This window comes from Vulpes lagopus, chromosome 3, assembly GCF_018345385.1.
Source record: "Vulpes lagopus strain Blue_001 chromosome 3, ASM1834538v1, whole genome shotgun sequence".
NCBI lineage: Eukaryota > Metazoa > Chordata > Mammalia > Carnivora > Canidae > Vulpes > Vulpes lagopus.
In genome coordinates this window covers 144,788,647-144,810,042 of record NC_054826.1, presented here as the reverse complement: position 1 = coordinate 144,810,042, position 21,396 = coordinate 144,788,647, and the positions used below count along the sequence as shown (strand labels likewise).

General features: G+C 36.3%; 1 protein-coding gene across 13 annotated transcripts in view; it reads left to right on the top strand.

Annotated features, from left to right (window-relative positions):
* CCDC18 (coiled-coil domain containing 18) overlaps window positions 1-21,396 on the top strand; it is a 119,418-nt gene that overhangs the window by 70,558 nt on the left and 27,464 nt on the right. For 10 of the 13 annotated variants that reach the window (XM_041747365.1, XM_041747355.1, XM_041747356.1 and 7 more), the window contains 4 exons: window positions 1,561-1,764; window positions 5,042-5,179; window positions 7,742-7,942; window positions 17,287-18,957. In XM_041747365.1, the coding sequence (XP_041603299.1) occupies window positions 1,561-1,764; window positions 5,042-5,179; window positions 7,742-7,942; window positions 17,287-17,835 (1,092 nt within the window). In that variant the 3' untranslated portion in view covers window positions 17,836-18,957. Of the gene's footprint in view, window positions 1-1,560; window positions 1,765-5,041; window positions 5,180-7,741; window positions 7,943-17,286; window positions 18,958-21,396 lie in introns of those variants that run through there. The other 3 variants (XM_041747358.1, XM_041747361.1, XM_041747360.1) reach the window with 1 other exon arrangement.

The window sequence follows — 21,396 nt, the reverse complement described above, 5'->3', positions numbered from 1 at the left end:
ATCCAGAGAATGAATGAACAGATGACAATTGTACATATGAAGTTTGATGACTTCGTATCATCAGTTTGTCTGTGTGTTGACTGGTGAACCCATTCTACCGACTTGCCTTTTTATTTTTATTTTTTTAATATTATTTATTTATTTATTCATGAGAGACACAGAGCATGAGAGAGAGAGGCAGAGACACAGGCAGAGGGAGAAGCAGGCTCCCCATAGGGAGCCTGATGTGGGACTCGATCCTGGGTCTCCAGGATCACAACCCAGGCTGAAGGCAGCACTAAACCGCTGAGCCGCCCAGGCTGCCCCCACTTGCCTTTTTAAAAAGTGAATTTGCTTCTAAGAGCTCTCATAGATGTAATTTCTTTTTGTTTTTAAATACTGTACTCAACTTTAAAACTTCATATAAGCTCTTTATTGTGTTTGATTATCTGATTGCTCCAGTAGAATGTAGAATCCATAAGGTTAGCCATTTTGTCTCTTTTCACTTATAAATCCTCAGTACCTAAAACAGCACATATCACATAGTAAGCATGAATAAATATTTGTTAAATTCTTTTTTTTTTAAGATTTTATTTATTTATTCATGAGAGACACAGAAAGAGAGGCAGAGATATAGGCAGAGGGAGAAGCAGGCTCCTTGCAGGGAGCCCAAAGTGGCACTTGATCCCCAGACCTGGGATCATACCCTGAGCCAAAGGCAGACTCTCAACCACTGAGCCACCCAGGCGTCCCAATATTTGTTGAATTATATACACAAATTAAGCAGGATCTGTGAGAACAAGTTTGGACCCCAGGGAAAACAAAATGATTATTGGCCCAATCATTTCATGTTCCTTAACAAAGGCTGGCTAAAAATAGTTACATGAAATTTATATTGATATGTAATACAGTTAGACCCAAGGTTCCATTCCATACATCAGGATCCTAATGATTTGTACTCATTTCTTTCCTTCTTATCAGCCCTAAAGTCAAGTGTCATTACCTACCTTCTAATCTCCCTCACTAAGCTAATTTAGAACTAACTTACTTTTCACTGATTTTTTTTCCTCTAAGAAGATAATACTAGGGATTTAGTTTAGTAATGTGGAAGTGTTTAGGAAGGAGTAGCAGTCCCAGTGACAAATTTTACTTTTACAGAGAATAAGGTCATGACTTTAACACAAACATGTGGATTAATGGTTAGTTTCAGGTATTCATGCCAATACATTCTCTATTTGTAAAATGGATAATCAGATATTAGCTTCTTTTTTCTCTTTATATTATTATGTTTTCTGCCATGTTATATTCACAGTGATAAAGGATTATACAACTTGCATATTAGTCATGCAAAATATATCAGTTAGTCCCAGATTTATTATAGTACATTTTCTTATCATTAAAAAGGAAAAAAGCATTTTCTAAGTATCAGTTTCACAGTGTGGATGATATGCATTTTATGTTCAATTTTATAGAGATCAAGTTGGGATGGGGGAAATCACTTATTAAAAGAGAAATCAGAATAAGAAATAAGTTATCTATATTATTTAATTTTGAAACCTACAAATATTTTGTGTATCTCAGGTTATGAAAGAACAGGAACAGTACATTGCAACTCAGTACAAGGAAGCCATAGATATGGATCAAGAATTGAGGCTGACTCGGGAGCAGATGCAGAACTCTCATACAGAACTGATGGAAGCTCGTTGTCAACAAGTTCAAGCACAGAGAGAAATAGAAAGGCTCTCTAGTGAACTGGAGGAAATAAAGCAACTCTCTAAAGAAAAAGTAATCCCTATTCTAAATAATTTTACCTTACTAAAAATCTTTAAAATTTTAGCATTTATGTTTTCAAATTGTAGATTGTATTAACTGTGTTATACTAAATTTATTTAATGCCACTGAATTTACACTTAAAAGTGGTTAAAGTGGTAAACTTTATGTTACAGATATTTTATTGAAATTTTAAGAAGAAAAATGTTGTATTTAGCATAGCTTAGTAATACAACTAGGAAATCCTGCAGAACTGAGCTTTAGCCAAACTAATTAGTCTTCAGTAAATTGCATTATAAAGTACTTTTAGACTTTGAAATGAATTTAACCTATCATTTGAGGGGAAAAAAAAGTTAATCTTTTTTGAGTAAAATTTTTACATTTGTAGCTACTGTTATAAGTGAAACTGACAATCTAAAGTTATAGCTGTTATGAAGCCTGTAGTCCAGAACCCTTAGGAAGAGAAATTGCTTTTATTTCTCTTTTGCAAGAACAATAATATAAATTATTTTCCCTCAGTATTTGTTAGAAGATTAACAACTCTGCTTAAAAAATGCTTGGATTGATATGGTTAAGTTAATTACCTAGACTTTGAGAAAAATGTATTTATTGGTGTTTCAGGAAAGTGCCTGTGGATTTCTGCTTTTTATTATGGTTACTGATATAAGAATGTGTTAAAGTAACTTTACATTTAATTTTGGTAAACTTAATGCTTTTTATTCACATTTCTGATTAGTTAGACTAATAAGGAATATATAAGGAATTTTTATTAGAATATATTAGGCATTTGGAAGTCTCCTAGGAAAAGCTCCTGAGAAGCTATCTACTTTCATCTCTGTCCTTATCAGTAGTATCGAAGTATAGTACAATTGATTTTATGTGGATAAGGTAAGCTTAATTAATCAAAAAGTGAGTGAAAGTAGGGACTTATTTAAAGTGAGTTTATTTTTTTTCAAGTTTTATTTAAATTCAAACTAGTTTCAGGTGTAGAATTTAGTGATTCAGCACTTACATACAACATCCGGTGCTCATCACAAGTGCCCTCCTTAATCTCCATCACCTGTTTAACCCTTCCTCCTATCTACCTCCCCTCTTGTGACCATCAGTTTGTTCTCTATAGTTAAGAGTCTGTTTCTTGATTTGCCTCTGTTCTCCCTCATCCCTGAATGTTTATTTTGTTTCTTAAATTCCACATATGTGTGAAATCATACGGTATTTTGTCTTTCTCTGATTTACTTCACTTAGCATAATTCTCTCTAGCTGTATCCATGTCATTACAAATGGCAAGATTTCATTCTTTTTTGTATGGCTGAGTAACATTCCATTGTGTGTGTGTGTGTGTGTGTGTGTGTGTGTATACCACCTCTTCTTTTTTTTTTTTTTTAACCATCTTATTTATTTATTCATGAGAAACACAGAGAGAGAGACAAAGACATAGGCAGAGGGAGAAGCAGGCTCCCTCTTGGGACCCTGATGCAGGACTTGATCCCAGGACTCCGGGATCACAACCTGAGCCAAAGGCAGACGCTCAACCACTGAGCCACCCAGGTGACCCTATACCACCTCTTCTTTATCCATTCATCAATTGATGGATATTTGGGCTTTTTCCATAATTTAGCTATTGTTGATGCTATAAATATCAGGGTGCACGTATCCCTTCAAATCAGTGTTTTTGTATCCTTTGGATAGATAAATGCCTAGTAATGCATTGCTAGATACTAAGGTAGTTCTATTTTGACCTTTTTGAGGAACCTCCATACTGTTTTCCAGAGTAGCTGCATCAGTTTGCATTCCGACTGACAGTGTAAGAAGGTTCCCCTTTCTTTGCATCCTTGGCAACACCTGTTGTTTGTGTTGTTGTTTTTGGCCATTTTGAGGTGATATTTCATTGTAGTTTTGATCTGTTAAAAGGACAGTTTAAGATAAAGTATTTCAACTCAAAACTCAGAGTATATGTTCATATGTAAATCATTTAATTTAGGACTAAACCTTATTTTTTGTGAGTATGGGTAGGGCCTTTGATTAGAATTCCACCCACTTTTTGCATTCCATACTCCTATTCCATCATCTGTTGTTTCCAATTTTCATTTTAAAGTAAAAGGAGGATTAAAAAGACATTTGTAAATCAATCAGAATATAACGTCTTTTGTTTTACATGGGGCTTCTCACAGTATTTTACAACTAATTTCACTGCTTTAATTGGGTAAAAAATGTTTGTGACTCATTCATTGAGCTGCTTCAAAGCATATAACTTTCTTTTCATATAAAAACTTTCTTTTTTGCATGTGTATTTCCTCAATGTTCATACATAATGTATATTAGAATTGCATACTTACAGTCACAAGCACAACTAGTATAAATAGGTTTGGGTAAATACACAACTAACTTTTTTTTTTTTTTTTTTAATTTTATTTATTAATGATAGTCACACACACACACACACAGAGAGAGAGAGAGAGAGGCAGAGACACAGGCAGAGGGAGAAGCAGGCTCCATGCACCGGGAGCCTGATGTGGGATTCGATCCGGGGTCTCCAGGATCGCGCCCTGGGCCAAAGGCAGGCGCCAAACCGCTGCGCCATCCAGGGATCCCCACAACTAACTTTTTAAAAATACTTTTTTTATTTGAGAGAGAGCACACCAGTGGGGGGAAGGGACATAGGGAGAAGCTGACTCCTCACTGATCACAACCCAAGTGAAAGGCAGATGCTTAACTGACTGAGCCACCCAGATGCCCCACAACTGACCCTTGATAAGCAAACAGTGCATCTGGTGAACAAAATGCACAGGGAAACCTTAGAGTAGACTTACCTGCCGAAGTTCAACATGCTTTGGTTATTCATTTGTTTTACAGAATGCATTGGTTAGTGAACTTCCATTATTTTATAAACAATATACTATTACAATACAATCCCATTCATAGTTCCTTCAATGTCTAGATTTTATTTTATTTTATTTTTTTAATTTTTATTTATTTATGATAGTCACAGAGAGAGAGAGAGAGGCAGAGACACAGGCAGAGGGAGAAGCAGGCTCCATGCACTGGGAGCCCGATGTGGGATTCGATCACGGGTCTCCAGGATCGTGCCCTGGGCCAAAGGCAGGCGCCAAACCGCTGCGCCACCCAGGGATCCCCAATGTCTAGATTTTAAAGTACATCATTTAATAAGTTAACTCTGTGTATGAGTGCTTATATAGTATTATAAAAGATTAAAGTACTTCCATAAATGCACATGATTGGTTTAGCTATAGTAACCAAATAAATAACCTTTCCTTAATATGTTATTTTTAAGGAAGCTCACGGACACCATTTAGCTGAAGAGTTGGGGGCTTCTCAAGTACGTGAAGCTCATTTAGAAGCAAGAATGCAAGCAGAAATCAAGAAATTGTCAGCAGAAGTAGAATCTCTCAAAGAAGCTTATCATCTGGAGGTAAAGAAAGATGTAATTTGTTCTAGTATTCCCTGCTAAAGAGGATTGACCTATCTGGACAAAAGTATAAATCTAGCTTCTAAATGTTCATTATAGAATAACTCATTGTGGTCCTCATTTCTGGTAGCTTAAAATAACTTTCACTTCATATCCAGTGAGATAATATACTGTGGGGTTAAGAGCCTAAATTCTTGAGGCAGGTAGTCTAAATTTCACCTTATCATTTAGCACTTATGTGACCTTGAACAATTAACATCTCTAAAATGGGTAATAATCATATGTACCTCATAGAACTGTGTTGAGGATTAAATGAATAGAGTTAAAGTTCTTAGACAAGAGGCTGGCTCATCATCATCATCCATCACCATCATCAGTTATAAAATAGCACCTGACAAAACTGGAGATACTCAGTAAACAGCATAAGCAGTTTCGTGTGACATGAATCTATAATGCTTTGCAATTTCCAACATTTGTTCTGATAGTGAATTAGATAGGCAATATTAGAACTTGGTGCTTTTTATCTACTAGTATGTCCTGAGCCTTTATAGAAATGAGCAGTGTTAGCAATTAGAATAGCATTTCTTGTCTTTTTTAAAAACTACATCATAGAAATGAGCAGTGTTAGCAATTAGAATAGCATTTCTTGTCTTTTTTAAAAACTACATTTAAAGATATCTAAAATGTATGTATTAAACCTAAATCAATTACTTATGGAGTTCTAATAAAGCATTTTTCTCTGTTTCAAGGATTACAAATACATTTATATTGAACTCCTTTCAAAGGAGTTTGGGACTATCTTTGTGAGGGATTGGCAGGGCCTGTAGTCCACCTTGTCTTGCTTAAATGCATTTAGATTCAGATATCTTTGAAAATGTTGTGTCTGCCAAATAAAACACATTCGCAAGCTGAATCCAAATAGTAGGCTAAGCGATTTCAATCCTTGGTCTTTAGAGACAAGTGGAATGCTATTGGATTCAACATAATTATTTAATAAATATTAGCTACTCAATCAAGTGACCATCAGTAATACTAGTCCAGCTCAAGTGTTTACCAGCAAGTATTCTTTGGAGTTTTATTATGTAGACTCTGTTCTGACTCAGTTTTTTTACTTTAAGTTTTATAAGCCCTCTGAAATGATTCATAAGCAGGTAGTACATGAAATGAATTGTAAAAATAGGTTTTACTACTGCTGTTTAATATTTGTTACAAATGTCTTATATACGTATGATATAAAAATTTGTAATGTTTTTATCCTCTTTGGTGCTTGACAAAAAATTATTTTTAAAGCATATATGTTTGAATATAAAAATGAAGGAATATGGCATTAAAGCAACAGAGTTAGTAAAAAAAAGGTTCAACAATTTTTAACAGCATTTTAAAAATTACAGGTTTCAGAATTGTCAGAAAAATAACTTAATAGTAATTGCAAAACCATTGATATTTTTAATAAGAATTAGGTTTTTTTAAGTTTTCATTATGGAAAATTTTAAAAGAATGGTATAAATCCTCCTATACTATTCAACTTTAATAATTGTCAACTAATGTGATTTCACTATAAGTATGTTGACTGTTTCTTTTTAAAAGAGAATACTTTTGAGAATGAAAAAGGAGGGCTGTTTATAACTACACCAGAACACCAGACATAAAACCTGATCCATCTTAAGCAAACTGGGAAGTATGATAACCATATCTTTAACCTCACTCACTTCCCATCCCCCACATACCTCATTCTATTTTGTGTGGGGTTTCTTTAAAGATTTTATTTATTTGAGAGAGATAAAGAGAGAACACAGCAGGGGGAGGGGCAGAGGGAGAAGCAGACTCTCCGCTGAGCAGGGAGCTTGATGTGGGAGTTGATCCCAGGACCCAGAGATCATGACCTGAGCCAAAGGCAGACACTTAACCAACTGAGCCACCCAGGTGCCCTCATTCTATTTTGAAGCAAATCCCAGACGTCATTATTTTATCAGTAAACAGTTCAATAAGTATCTCTAAAAGATAAGGGCTATTTTTAAAAAACATAACCACATTATTATCACACTTAAAATTTGACAGTAATTCCTTAATATTATCAAATACCCATTATTTGTTCACATATTCCCAAATGTCACAAAAATATCTGTACAATTCAGTGCTTCAAATCAGGATCAAAAAACAGCCCATTATATTTGGTTAACTGTTATTCGGTAAATTTAAGACTATTGGTTTCTTCTTCCCTTTTTATCCTCTAATTGGTTATTTGTTGAGACGTCAGATGTCTATACCTATAAACAGAATTTACTTTAGTATAGAGGCACCTGGGTGGCTCAGTGGTTGAGCGTCTGCCTTTGGCTCACATTGTGATCCCAGAGTCCTGGGATCGAGTCCCGCATCCAGCTCCCCGCAGGGAGACTGTTCTCTCTCTGCCTGTGTCTCTGCCTCTCTTTCTGTGTCTCTCATGAATAAATAAATCTTAAAAAAAAAAAAAACTTACTTTAGTATAAATGGAAGTGAAAAGTATTAGAATGTTTTTGAAATCAACTCCACTCAGTTTTTTTCTTTGTCAATTTTTGGGCTGTATAGATGATTTCACATCAAGAGAACCATGCAAAGTGGAAGATTTCTGCTGATTCTCAAAAGACTTCTGTTCAGCAACTAAATGAACAGTTAGAGAAGGCAAAACTGGAATTAGAAGAAGCTCAGGACACTGTAAGCAATTTGCATCAGCAAGTCCAAGATAGGAATGAAGTAATTGAAGCTACAAATGAAGCATTACTTATTAAAGTAAGTAAACATATAAACATATAAAGTAAGTACATAAAACACATCAGTGAAAAAGTACATTTATGACTTATTTTCCCTGTCCTTGTAGTTTATAGAGGAAAATATGACCAAATGTTGAACAGTTTTAATAAAAAACATTTTATTAAGAAGACATTGGATGTGGGAATTATGAATATGATGTATATCATATTACCACAGGAGAAATAATTTATAAATGTTCAAACACAAACTTCTAATTTTTTAGATTTTTTTTTTGTAAGAACATTTAAGTCCTATTTTCTTAACAAATTTCACAAATACAATACAGTATTACCAACTATAGTCACCATGTTGTACTTTAGATCCTCAGACCTTATTCATCTTTTAGCTAAAAGGTTGTACTGTTTTATACTAACCTCTTACTATTTCCCCCACCACCCAGCAACCCCTTTCCTACCTGCTGTTACTGAGTTTGATTCTTTTTTTTTAAGATTCCACATATCAATGATAACCATGAACTATTTGTCTTTCTCTATTTTGTTTTATTTAGCATAATGCCCTCAAGGTCCATCCATGTTATTACAAACGGCAAAATGTCCTTCTTTCTCATGGCTGAATAATATTTCATTGTGTTTATGTACACACTATATCTTTATCCATTCATCTTTGGATGAACACTGGTTGTTTGCCTATCTTGACTAAAGGGTTCTGTGAATGAACTTGGGAGTGTATCTATCTTTTTGATATCCCGTATTATTTCCCTTTGTGTATATACACAAAATTGGTGTAGTAGGATCATATTTGTAGTTCTAACTTTAATTTTTTGTGGAACCTCCATACTGTTTTCCACAGTGGCTGTCCTAATTTACATTCCCACAAACAGTGCACAGGGATTCCCTTGTCTCCACACCCACATCAATGCTTGTTATCTCTGGGTTTTGATGGGTTTTTTGTTTTCTGTTGTTTTAATACTAGCCATTCTGACAGAGGTGAGGTAATATCTTATTGTGGTTTTGATTTGCATTTCCCTGATAATGAGTGATGTTGAGCACCTTTTCACGTACATGTTGCCCATCTGTATGTCTTGGAAAAGTATCTGTTCAGTTCCTCTGCTGATTTTTAATTGGATTGTTTGGCTTTTGAGTTGTATGAATTTTTTATAGATTTCAGATATTCACCCCTTATCAAATATATGATTTGCAGAGATTTTCTCCTATTCTGTAGGTTGCCTTTTCATTTTATTTATTTATTTATTTATTTTGCCTTTTCATTTTATTGATAGTTTACACTACTGTGCAGAAGCTTTTTAGTTGGATAAAGTCCCATTTGTTTATATTTGCTTTCATTACCTTTGCTTTTGTGTCAAATCGAAAAAACTATTGCCAGACTTGATGTCAAGTAGCGTAACCCCTATTTTTTCTTCTAGGAGATTTATGCTTTCAGAACTTAAATTTAAATCTTTTGTCCGTTAGGAGTTGATTTTTGTGTTCAGTATAAGACAGTGATACAGTTTCATCCTTTCTGCATCTATCAGTTTTCCCAGCACTATTTATACTGATATTATCCTTTTCCCATTGTGTATTCTTGGCTCCTTTGTCACAAATTAACTTGCTATATATGCATGAGCTCTTTCCTGGACTGTTCTGTTGATCTGTGTTTCCATTTCTATGTCAGTACCATACTCTTTTTTTTATTACTATAGCTTTGTAATATAGAATGAAATGAAGAAATGTGATGCCTCCAGCTTTCTTCTTTTTTTCTTAAAATTACTATAGATAGATGGAGTCTTTTCTGGTTCCATACAGATTTTAGGATTGTTCTATTTCTTTGAAAAATGCCATTGGAATTTGGATTCCAATGGGGATTAAAGTGAATCTGTAGATTGCTTTGGATAGTATATTAATTTGTATCCTACAATTTTATTGAATTCATTTATTCTAACCATTTTTTATGGAGTTTTTAGTGTTTTCTATATATAATATCATGTCATTTGCAAACAGAGACAGCTTCTTTCCAATTTGAATACTTTTTTTTTTTAAGAGGGAGTGGGAAGGGTAGAAAGAAAGGGAGAGAAAGAATCCTAAGCAGGCTCCTTGCCCAGCACAGAGCCTGACATGAGGCTTGATCTCACAACTCTGAGATCATGACCTGAGCCAAAATTAAGAGTCAGATACTTAACTGACTGAGCCACCCAAGTACCCCTTATCTTTCTTTTTCCTAATTGCTCTGGGTAGGATTTCCAGGATTATGTTGAATAAAAGTGGCAAGAGTGTCCTTGGTCTTACTGGATGTTGAATTTTTTCAAATGTTTTTTTCTGCATCTATTGAGATAATCTTAAGATTTTTATCCTTCATTTTGTTAATGCAGTGCATCACACGGATTTTTTTTTTTTTTTTTTTAGATAATCTAACCATCCTTGCATTGTTAAATTCAAATTTTCTGCTATTTTGATGAGGAATTTTGTATCTATATTCATCAAGGATATTGGTCTCTGCTTTTCTTATAGCTTCCCTGTCTAGTTTGATATCAGGATGACACTGGCCTTATAAAATGAGTTTGGAAGGATTCCCTTCTTTTCTGTTTTTTGTTTGTTTGTTTGTATTTTGGAAGAGTTTGAGAAGGGTTGATATTCTTCCTTAAATGTTTGGTAGAATTTATGGCGGATGTCATCTGATCCTGGACTTTTGTTTCTTTGGAAGTTTGGAAATTAATTACTTATCCAATTTCCTTACTATTAATCAGTTTTTTCACATACTCTATTTCTTCATGACTGTCTTGGTAAATTTTATGTTTCTTAGAACTTACAAGTTTCTTCTAGGTTGTCCATTTGTTGGCATATAAGTCTTCATATCAGTCTCTAATGATTCTTTGTATTTGTTTGGTAGGAGTTAAAATGTCTCTCATTTCTGATTTTATTTATTAAAGCCCTTTTTTTTTTTCTTGGAAAATCTAGCTAGATATTTGTATTTTGTTTATCTTTTTAAAAGCTTTTTTATCAGTTTCATTGATCTTTCCTGTTGTCTTTTTAGTCTCTCTGATCTGTTATTTTCCCTTCACCTAACTTTGGGCTTAGTTTATTATTTTTTTTTCTAGTTCCTAAAAGTGTGAAGTTAGCTTGTTTGCGATCTTATTTTCTAATGTAGGTGTTTAGCACTATAAACTTCTCTTTTAAAAATGTTTTTGCTGTATCTCAATATTTTTGGAATGTTGTATTTCCAATTCTCATTTGTTTCAAGATAATTTTTAAAAAATTTCTTTAGCCTGTTGGTTGTTTGGTAGCATATTTTTTAATCCCCACATAATTGTGAATTGTCAATTTTCTTGTAATTTATTTCTAGTTTTATACTATTGTATTTGGAATATATTAATATTTCAGTCTTCTAAAATTTACTAAGACTTGTTTTGTGGCCTAACACATGGTTTACTTTGCAGAATGTTCCTTGTATGCTTGAGAAGAATGTATACAGGCTTTGTGCTGTATGGAATGTTCTACAAATGCTTATTAAGTCCATTTGATCTTATGTGCAGTTCAAGTCTAGTTTTTCCTTATTGAGTTTTCTGCCTTGATTTATCCTTTGATGAAAATGGGATATTCAAGTCCTCTCCCATTATTATATTTCTGTATTTTTCTCCCTTCAGGTCTGTTAATATTTGCTTTATATATTTAGGTGCTTCTATGTTTTTTTGGTCCATAAAAATGCATGTCTATAAAATTATATTTACATAATATACTTATTAGATTGATCCTTTTATCATTACATAATATTGTTTGTCTCTACTTACTGTTTTGGCTTAAAGATAATTTTTTCTGGGATCCCTGGGTGGCGCAGTGGTTTGGCGCCTGCCTTTGGCCCAGGGCGCGATCCTGGAGACCCTGGATCGAGTCCCACGTCGGGCTCCCGGTGCATGGAGCCTGCTTCTCCCTCTGGCTGTGTCTCTGCCTCTCTCTCTCTCTCTCTCTCTGTGTGTGACTATCATAAATAAATAAAAATAAAAATTTAAAAAAAAAAAAAAGATAATTTTTTCTGATGTAAGTATAGCTACTCCAGTATCCTTTTGATTTCCATTCACATGAAATATATATTTATCTCTTTTATTTTTAAAATTTTAAAATGTTTTATTTAATTTTTAAAAAGATTTTACTTATTTATTCATGAGAAACAGAGAAAGAGAGGCAGAAACAGAGGCAGAGGGAAAAGCAGGCTCCAAGCAGGGAGCCCAATGTGGGACTCGATCCTGGGACCGTGGGATCATGCCCTAAGCCAAAGGCAGTGGCTCAACCGCTGAGCCACCCAGGCATCCCAATTTTATTTTATTTTGAATTTCATTACAGTTAGCATACAATGTTATATTAGTTTCAGCTGTACAATAGAATTATTCAACATTTCCATACATTACCCTGTGCTCATAAAGACAAGTGCACTCCTTAATCCCCATCACCTATTTTACTCATCTGTTTTCTTAATTTCTCTTTCTATTACTTCATTAGTAGTATATAGAAATGTGATGGGTTTCTGAATATTGATTTTTATATTCTGCAACCTTATTGAATTCATTTATTTTCCAGTAGTTTTTTTGGTAGAGTCTTTCGGGTTTTCTATACATAGTATCATGTCATCTGCAAATAGTGAAAATTTTACTTCTTACTAATTTGGCTGCCTTTTTTCCTTGTCTGATAACTATGGCTAGGATTTCCAATACTGTGTTGAATTAAAGTGGTGAGAGTAGACATCCTTGTCATATTCCTGGTCGTAGGGGAAAAGATCTCAGTTTTTCACCATTGAGTATGATGTTAGCTATGAGTTTTTGACATACAGCCTTTATTATGTTGAGGTATGTTCCCTCTAAACCTTTGTTGACAACTGATGTATTATTGAACACTACATCTGAAACTAATGATGAGCTGATATATTAGTTGTTTCAGAGCACTACATCTGAAACAACTATATGTTGACTAATTGAATTTAAATTTAAAAAATTAAAAAAAACACTACTTTGGGAAAAAAATAAACCTACTTTGTTAAGTGATTTTATCATGAGTGGATGAATGGATGTCGTACTTTGTCAATGCTTTTTCTTCGCCTATTGAAATGATCCTGTGGTTCTTATCATTTCTAGTGTTGATATGATGTATTACATTGATTTATGAATAGCAAACCACCCTTGCAACCCCAGAATAAATCTCACTTGATGGTGGTGAATGAACTTTTTTAATGTATTGTTGGATTAAGTTTGCTAATATTTTGTTGAGGATTTCTGCATCTCTGGTAGATTTTTTTAAATGTATTCTGTCTCTATTGAGGGTGTCACTGAGGTCCTCCACTCTTTTCTCAAGTCCAGTGAGGATCTTTATGACTATTAGTTTAAATTCTCCATCAGGCATATTATCTTTGTTTCATTAGCTCTCTTGCTGTGATTTTGTCCTCTTTCATTTGAGATGGATTCCTCTGCCTCCTCATTTTGTCCTTCTGTGTCTGTTTCTGTGTTTGGAAAGTCAACTATGTCTTCTGATCTTGAAAGTCACAGCCTTATGAAGAAGAGGCCCTGTATCTGACCCCACACTGCACTATTCCCTATTCACTAGAATTTCATGCTCCAGAAGTGTCTTTTATGTGTGTTCTATGGTTGTGGCTGGGCTGCATTTGCCTTCAGTCCATTCATCTGCAATGGCTGTCTTTGCCTGTTGTGGACAGGGTTTGGTCCCTGTGTTATTAGTTGGCCAGTCTGGGGCTGCCTCGGGCTTGGGTTGGGTCAGACCAGGCATTTGCTAGAGCTACAGTAGCACTGATCTGCAGGATACCCTCCGTGTGTTGTCCCCAAAAAGCTTTTGTTGGTGGGCAAGGCCTGCAGTCAGACCAGATGTCTGCCCCCAGCCCACCACTGGGGCCACAGTTGTACTGATATGTGTGGTTATCTTCCCCTCTTCCTGGAGCAAGAGGCACTTTGGAGTGGTGGTGGCCCCTGTCAGGGCTGCTTTCACACTGCTAACTTGTACCACCACTTTAGATAGATTCCTGTCAAGGGCAGGTCTGCAGGAGAATACAGGGGTGGGATGCACAATATTTACTAGTCTATGGGAGGGGACTTGGAGCCACTTTTGAAAACTCTTGCCCAGGCTAGGTTGCATAGGGCAAATCCGCAGGACATAGGGATAGGGCACACTGTTAGCAAACTAGGTGGAAAGTGTTTGAGCTGCACTGTTTCCCACAAGTGTCTTATTTATCTAGGCTGGGGGGCAAGGGAGGGAAGTGGCTTCCAGCAGTTCTTGTGTTCTTAGAGCCTTCCAAAGATTCCTGCCCCCTCCAATACACACACCCTGAGATTGGTAAACTGATCTCCCTCTCATTTACCCCAGGCAGTTTTTCAAACTGCTGCTTCTATGCTATATCTTTATGGGACTGTTTGCTGCTCTGTCTCTCTGAGGGTGGGGACTCTACCCTTCCAGCTCCTCTCCCAGAGTCCAGCCTGCTGATTTTTAAAGTTCCACTGATGGTAAGAACTCACAGAGTTGAGCCCCTAAAGTTTTCAAAGCTAAATGTTACAGGGATTCATCTGGTATACCAGGGCAGGTTCCCTGGGGTTCTGGCATAGAGTGTGTTCCTCTCCATGCCCACAGTATCATTCCCTCCTGCAGACAGTCCCACTGGTCAGTTTGGCTCCCAATCAAGTCTCCTTCCTTCCTACCCTCTTCTTTGTGGCCTCATCTCTACAGTTAGCAGTAGAGAATCTGTTCTGCTAGTCTTTGGGTCATTTTCTGGATTAGTTACCCTGATGTGTGTGTTATCTAGTTGCATCCATGGGATGAAGTGAGCTTAGGATCCTCCTACTCGGTCTTTCCAGGAACTCCTCCCTATGTCTTTTTTTTTTTTTTTAAGATTTTATTTATTTATTTATTTGTGAGAGACACACAGAGAGAGAGACAGAGAAAGGCAGAGACACAGGCAGAAGGAGAAGCAGGCTCCCCGCAGGGAGCCTGACGTGGGACTGGATCCCGGGACTCCAGGACCATGCCCTGGAGTGAAGGCAGGTGCTAAACTGCTGAACCACCCAGGGATCCCCCCTCTCTATGTCTTTTAATTGTTTATATTAGAGTTACAGTGATTCACCTACCATCAGAACATTAGAGTGTTCTGAATTTAACTGTATATTTACTTTTACCAATGAGACTGAAACTTTCATGTGTTTTCCTGTTACTATTTAGCTTTTTTTTTTTTTCAGCTTTAAGAATTTCCTTTAAAATTTAGTGTGAGTCCAGTCTAGTAGAGATGAATTCCTTTAGCTTTTCCTTGTTTGGAAAATGCTTTAACTTTTAATTCTGAAGGACAGCCTTGCCAGGAAGAGTATTATTGGTTGGCAGGTTTTTTTCTTTCACCACTTTTAATATATCATGCCACTCTCTTCTTACCTGTGATTTTTCTTTTGACTGTCTCACAGGAGTTTCCTTATATATATAAGAAGTAGTTTTTCTCTTACTGCTTTTCAGATTCTCTCATTGTCTTTGATTTTTGACAATTTAATTATAATGTGTTTCAGTTTGGGTCTCTGGATTCATCATATCTGGAATTCTCTGTGCTTCCTGGATCTGGAGGTCTATTTCTTTTCTCAAGTTAAAGAAGCTTTTGTCCATTACTCTTTAAATAAACTTTGTAACTCTCAAAGTCACTGTTAACTGGCTCTAAAGTCTAGACTGAAGAAGAGTTAAGGAGGACAGACAGAATAGGGGATCCCTGGGTGGCTTAGCAGTTTAGCGCCTGCCTTTGGCCCAGGGTGTGATCCTGGAGTCCTGAGATCAAGTCCTGCATTGGGCTCCCTATATGGAGCCTGCTTTTCTCTCTCTCTTTCTCTCTCTATCATGAATAAATAAATATTTTTTTTAAAAAAAAGGAGGACAGAATAAAAAAAAAGCTAATAGATGAGCAGAAGCTGGCATAACTATAACAATTAGAAGTAGCTATAAATAATAGCAGTTCCACTGACAGCAGCAGTAAATGATGGAGAACAGAAACAGAAGTGAGGGAGAAGGAAGAATGTTGGAGGCAACTGATCTTTCCAGCTCACTTAGTACCCTCATAAATACCCTATTATGAGGTTAACTGGAACGAGGGCAAAGCTTAGACCATTTTCTGAGAGTGCTAACAGCCTTACTATATTATGGCATGCTGTAACAGTGACCACAGCAGTGATCTTCTTTGAGTCTTAAGAAAAAGTTGAATTAGGTTTAAAGGTATACTACATTTCATTATAAGAACTAAATATTAAATTGAAAGCTACATGGATTCCTACTTATCTGAGATACCACAATCCTCAATTATGGCTAAATAACTCTGTAGCTAGAGTTAAAAAATATCAACTGCACCCAAGCTGTGGGTGTCAATTCTATAGCTACTTTATTAATTGTGATTATAAGAATGAAAATACAAGATTTACTACAAAAATTTGCACTCTGGCCACTTGGGGTTTTTTTTGTTTTGTTTTGTTTTGTTTTGTTTTTGGCCACTTGTAAATAACTTTTACCAGATAAAGTAACAGATATCAAAGAACTGAAATAATCATGTTAAACTTTCATTTTGTAATGTATTCTGTGGTTATGAGTTTTAGTAAGTATAGTATTTTTAGAAAGAATAGAAACTGTCAGATTAAAATTCACTAATACCTATAAGAAAAGGAAAATGTATTTGAACAGAAGACTACTACACATTATTTATGTCTTCTCTTCATTTTTTTAGGCTTTATGATTTTTCAGTACATGTAGTCTCATTCTTAGGATTCCAGAGTTGGGTCAGAGGACCCAAATGAAGGACATGGAAAAATAATAAGAATGAAAAGCTTAATATTTAATCAGTCCTTACTAAATCACTTTCAAAAAAAGGCTTTTCTTTGAAAAATTTCTGGTGTAATGAAGCTTTTGTATAATGAGAACATGTGAAGCAGAGTAGTTAATATAGATTTATTTCCTATAAGGAATTCTGAAGGGAGAAGTTTTTCATATGTATATATATTTTAGGTGAGCAAAATATAGTGTAACATTATACTTAGGAAAAGAAATTTTTAGATGTAACATTTCAGCCTTAAATAGAAACTGATACTGTCATTAGCAGTTAAAAAAGAAAAACTGGTATAAGGAAAATCTAGTTATCAGGGAATTCCTTAGTATAGTTTTAACATATTTCAAGTGAACATATTTAATTGTCCCAAAATGAAGGGTTTAAACAGAGCTTTGAAATACCTCTTGGGTTGCTATAAAAGAAATTTGTGTTCTGGGCAGAAGGTTGACTTAAGAAATCATGGATGGACTCTTAGAAGACATTTAAGTAACGAATTCATTTAACAAAAATGTATGGAACACCTATGTATTTTTCTACAGGAATCAGAATTAACCAGATTACAAGCCAAAATTTCTGGACGTGAAAGGGCAGAAGACATTAAGTTTCTACCAGCCCTGCTTGCATCTGCAACAGAAATTATGCCTGACATTCAAGATCCAAAATTTGCTAAACATTCTCACACAGCCTTTTTCAAGTGTAGAAAACTGCGTCGCTCTATTAGTGCCAGTGACCTTAATTTCAAGACTCATAGTGATGAAGATCTTTCCGAAGAATTACTACAGGACTTAAAAAAAATGCAGTTAGAACAGCCTTCAACATTAGAAGAAAGCCAGAAGGATCTGACTTATACCCAGTCAGACTCATTTAAACCTCTCACATATGACCTAGAAGATGATAGTTCTGAGAATAATGACTTCAGTACTCTCAGTGGAATGCTAAGATACATAAACAAAGAAGTGAGACTATTGAAAAAGTCTTCTATGCAAACAGGTGCTGGTTTACCTCAGGTATGTATGTCATATATTCAAAGTTATAATAATTTGTCTCCAATGAATATAATTTTGTTATTTGTAGAAAAATATATTTAAATGAAGCATGCCGGGCAGCCCCAGTGGCTTAGCGGTTTAGCTCCCGCCTTCAGCCCAGGGCATGATCCTAGAAACCCGGGGTCTAGTCCCATGTCGGGCTCCCTGCATGGAGCCTGCTTCTCCCTCTGCCTGTCTCTCTCTCTCTCTCTCTCTGGGTCTCTAATAAATAAATACAATCTTCAAAAAAAATAAAGCATGCCATTGAGTGATATGCAAATATTGGAAGTTCAAAAAAAATCCATTGTAAGTAGGGTTGAAAATTTAGCTTTGATTAAAATAGCCTATACATTTGATTAAATATATAATCTTTATATTTGATTAAAGAACTAAGTCTGCTTCATATTAGAAAAGTATTTTGAACTCTAGAATAACATTGTTCCTTGAATAGTGCAGGGTTTAGGGCCACTGACTCTTCCATCCCGCCCTGCAGTGCAGCTGAAAATTCATGTGTAACTTTTGACTTTCCCAAAACTTAACTGGCAATAGCCTGTTGACTAGAAGCTTACTAATAACCTGAACAGTCAATTTAATTCATTTTGTATGTTATATATATTATATACTGTATTCATACAATAAAGTTAGAAAAAAATCATAAGAAAAAATACATTTACAGTACTGTATTTTATTTATTGATATCATAAGTTTGTATCATCTGTTTATAAGATTGTCAGTACCTACATCAATATTGTCTTATACAAAACACTGTAGATGTTATATGTGTAACTAACATTAGATATCAAAAATGAAAATATAATATGAAAAATTTGTATTTATTTACAGATATAGTATGTATTGATAAGGAAGCAGTAGCAATATGAATGCTTTATGGTAGTCTAACCTATACACGAATGAATCATAAAATTTTTATGGCAAACAATATTCTAATCATATTCATAACATAGTATTGAAAAAAGTGTTACTTTTTTTAAAAAACCACTTATCTGTAATGATGGGCTGCTATGCACCTTCCTCATTTACTAGAGAGAAGGGCACACTCTATGGTAATGTTACTCTTTGAAAGCAAAGTTATAAAAACAGTAAGAAAGCTAACACATTATTGATTTTAGGGGGGGATCTCTCTCTTTCCTGGATCTGAATGCCTGTTTCCCTTCCCAGATTAGGAAAGTTTTCAGCTATGATTTGTTCAAATACATATTCTGGCCCTCTGTCCCTTTCGGTGCCCTCGGGAACCCCAATTAAACGTAGGTTTTTCTTCCTTAGGCTGTCGTTTATTTCCCTTCATCTGTCTTCATGGTCTTTTAATTGTCTGTCTCTTTTTTCCTCAGTTTCCCTCTTTGCCATCAAATTGTCTTCTATGTCACTCACTCGTTCTTCCACCTTGTTAACCCTCGTCGTTAGGACTTCTAGTTTGGATTGCATCTCATTCAGTTGATTTTTAATTTCTGCCTGATTGGATGGATCTAAATTCAGCAGTCATGAAGTCTCTTGAGTCCTTTATGCTTTTTTCTAGAGCCATCAGTAGCTGTATAATAGTGCTTCTGAATTGGCTTTCTGACATTGAATTGTAATCCAGATTTTGTAACTGTGGGAGAGAGGACTGTTTCTGATTCTTTCTTTTGAAGTGAGGTTTTCCTTCTAGTCATTTTGCTCAGTGCAGAGTGGCCAAAAACAAGTTGTATTGGGAAAAGGAGAAAAAGAGAGAGAAAGAAGGAAAGAAAAGAGAAAAAGAAAAAAGGAAGAAAAAAAGGAAAAAAGAGAAGAAAAAGAGAAAGAAAAAGAAAGAAAGGGGGAAAAAGGTGGGAGAAGCAATCAGAAATCAAAAAGAGAAAAAAAAAAAAACACGGGGGAGTATCTTCTGATTCTGTATACTTTAAGTCCCTTAACTTCCCCTGGAACTTGTCCGGCTAGCTGGTCTTCTGGGGGAGGGGCCTGTTGTGCTGATTTTCAGGTGTTAGCACTTGGGGGAGCTGCTCTGCCCCTGCCTGGTGCAGGGCTCAGTGGGGGTTGTTTACCCCGTGAGGCCCCTGGAGGAACAACCCCAGTGGCTGCGGCAGCTCTGGAAACCTGGATTCACCCCGCGCAGTAACTTCAGAGCTCTCCGCCTGCAGGAGCCTGGAGGCTCCGGGGCGGGGCCGCTGATCTGCTCAGCTCCCGGCAGGAGTGTCTTTGCTGTCCTGTGCCCTCCCGGCCTCTGCCTGTGCTGGGGGGAGGCGGGATCTTGGGCTGTGTCCCGGCGCCCAGTGCTCCGGGGCCTGCGCTGTTGGATTCGCGCTCGGGCCCCGCAGCCGCCGCCAAGCCCCTCCGAGCTGCTCCCGGGTCAATATGTGAGCAATATGTGAGCGCTGCAGCCCTTAGGGAGCTCTGCGCACTCTCCCGGGGCGCAGGTGTCTGTTAGTGTCCCAGGGAGCCTGAGGGCATCCCCGCCCTCCTGGGATCCTGCTCTAACTCCCTGCGGGCGCCTTTCCACCCGGGAAGATTGGTGCAGCTCCTGCTTCTCCAGGACAGGGCTCTCCTGTCCTGGGGGCACCCGGCCCTTGGATGCCTTTTGTTTCTTTACTTCTCCCCCCCCCCCCCCGCCGTCTTCCTACCTTGATAGAAGCACGAACTCTTCTCACTGTAGCGTTTCAGCTGTTCTCTCTTTAAATCTCAGGCCGAATTCGTAGATTTTCAGGATGATTTGAAGGTTATCTAGGTAATTTGGTGGGGACAGGTTATTTGGGGACCCTACTCTTCCGCCGTCTTGCCCCTCCTCTGAAAGCTAACACATTAAGTTTATATTAAATATTATTCACCTTACATCTATGTAAGGATAGTCTGTCCACTTCCATACAGGTTTTGCATATGATGATGATGATGACACAGAAATGTCTCATACAGTTCTTGTTCTACATTATTAGATTTTTCACATGAAAACACACAACAGATAAGTTTATTAATTGTATGGCATGGTTATTATTTGTTAAGTGGAGAGAATTAAAAAGATCTTCATCCTTGTCTTCACATTGAGTAGGCTGAGAAAAAGGAGGGGTTGGTCTTGCTGTCTTAAAGGGTGGCAGAGGCCGAAGGGGTAGAGGAGGTAGAAGAAGAGGCAGGAGAAGCAGACACATTTGGTGTAACTTTATGAAAATACATTACAGTTTCTGTGTGATTTTTTTTTTTTTTGCTTTTGCATTTCTTTAAAAATGTTTTTATACATTACCAATCCTTCTTCTACCATTTGCCCGTGGTTCCGTACCCATATCATAGAAGGGTCCATGTCATAAAAATAAATGTCCTTTGAGGCATTTTTGTCCAGAACAGGACATTTTTGACTGTATTAAAAACCTATTCAGACAGATATCCTTTCTCCTCAGTCATTTTCTTGATGATATCCGGGAACTGTCTGCTGCTTCTTGGTCAGCAGAAGCTGGTTTGCTTTACCTTGACATTTTTTGGCCAAACCTATTTCTAAAATTATCAAACCATACTTTGTTGGCATTAAATTCTACAGCTTTAGATCCTTCACCTTTCCTTTGCTCTAAGTTGTCATATAATGACTTTGCTTTTTCTTGAATTGTATTAAAGCCTCCAGGCATGCCTTTCTTACAACAGGTCTTATAA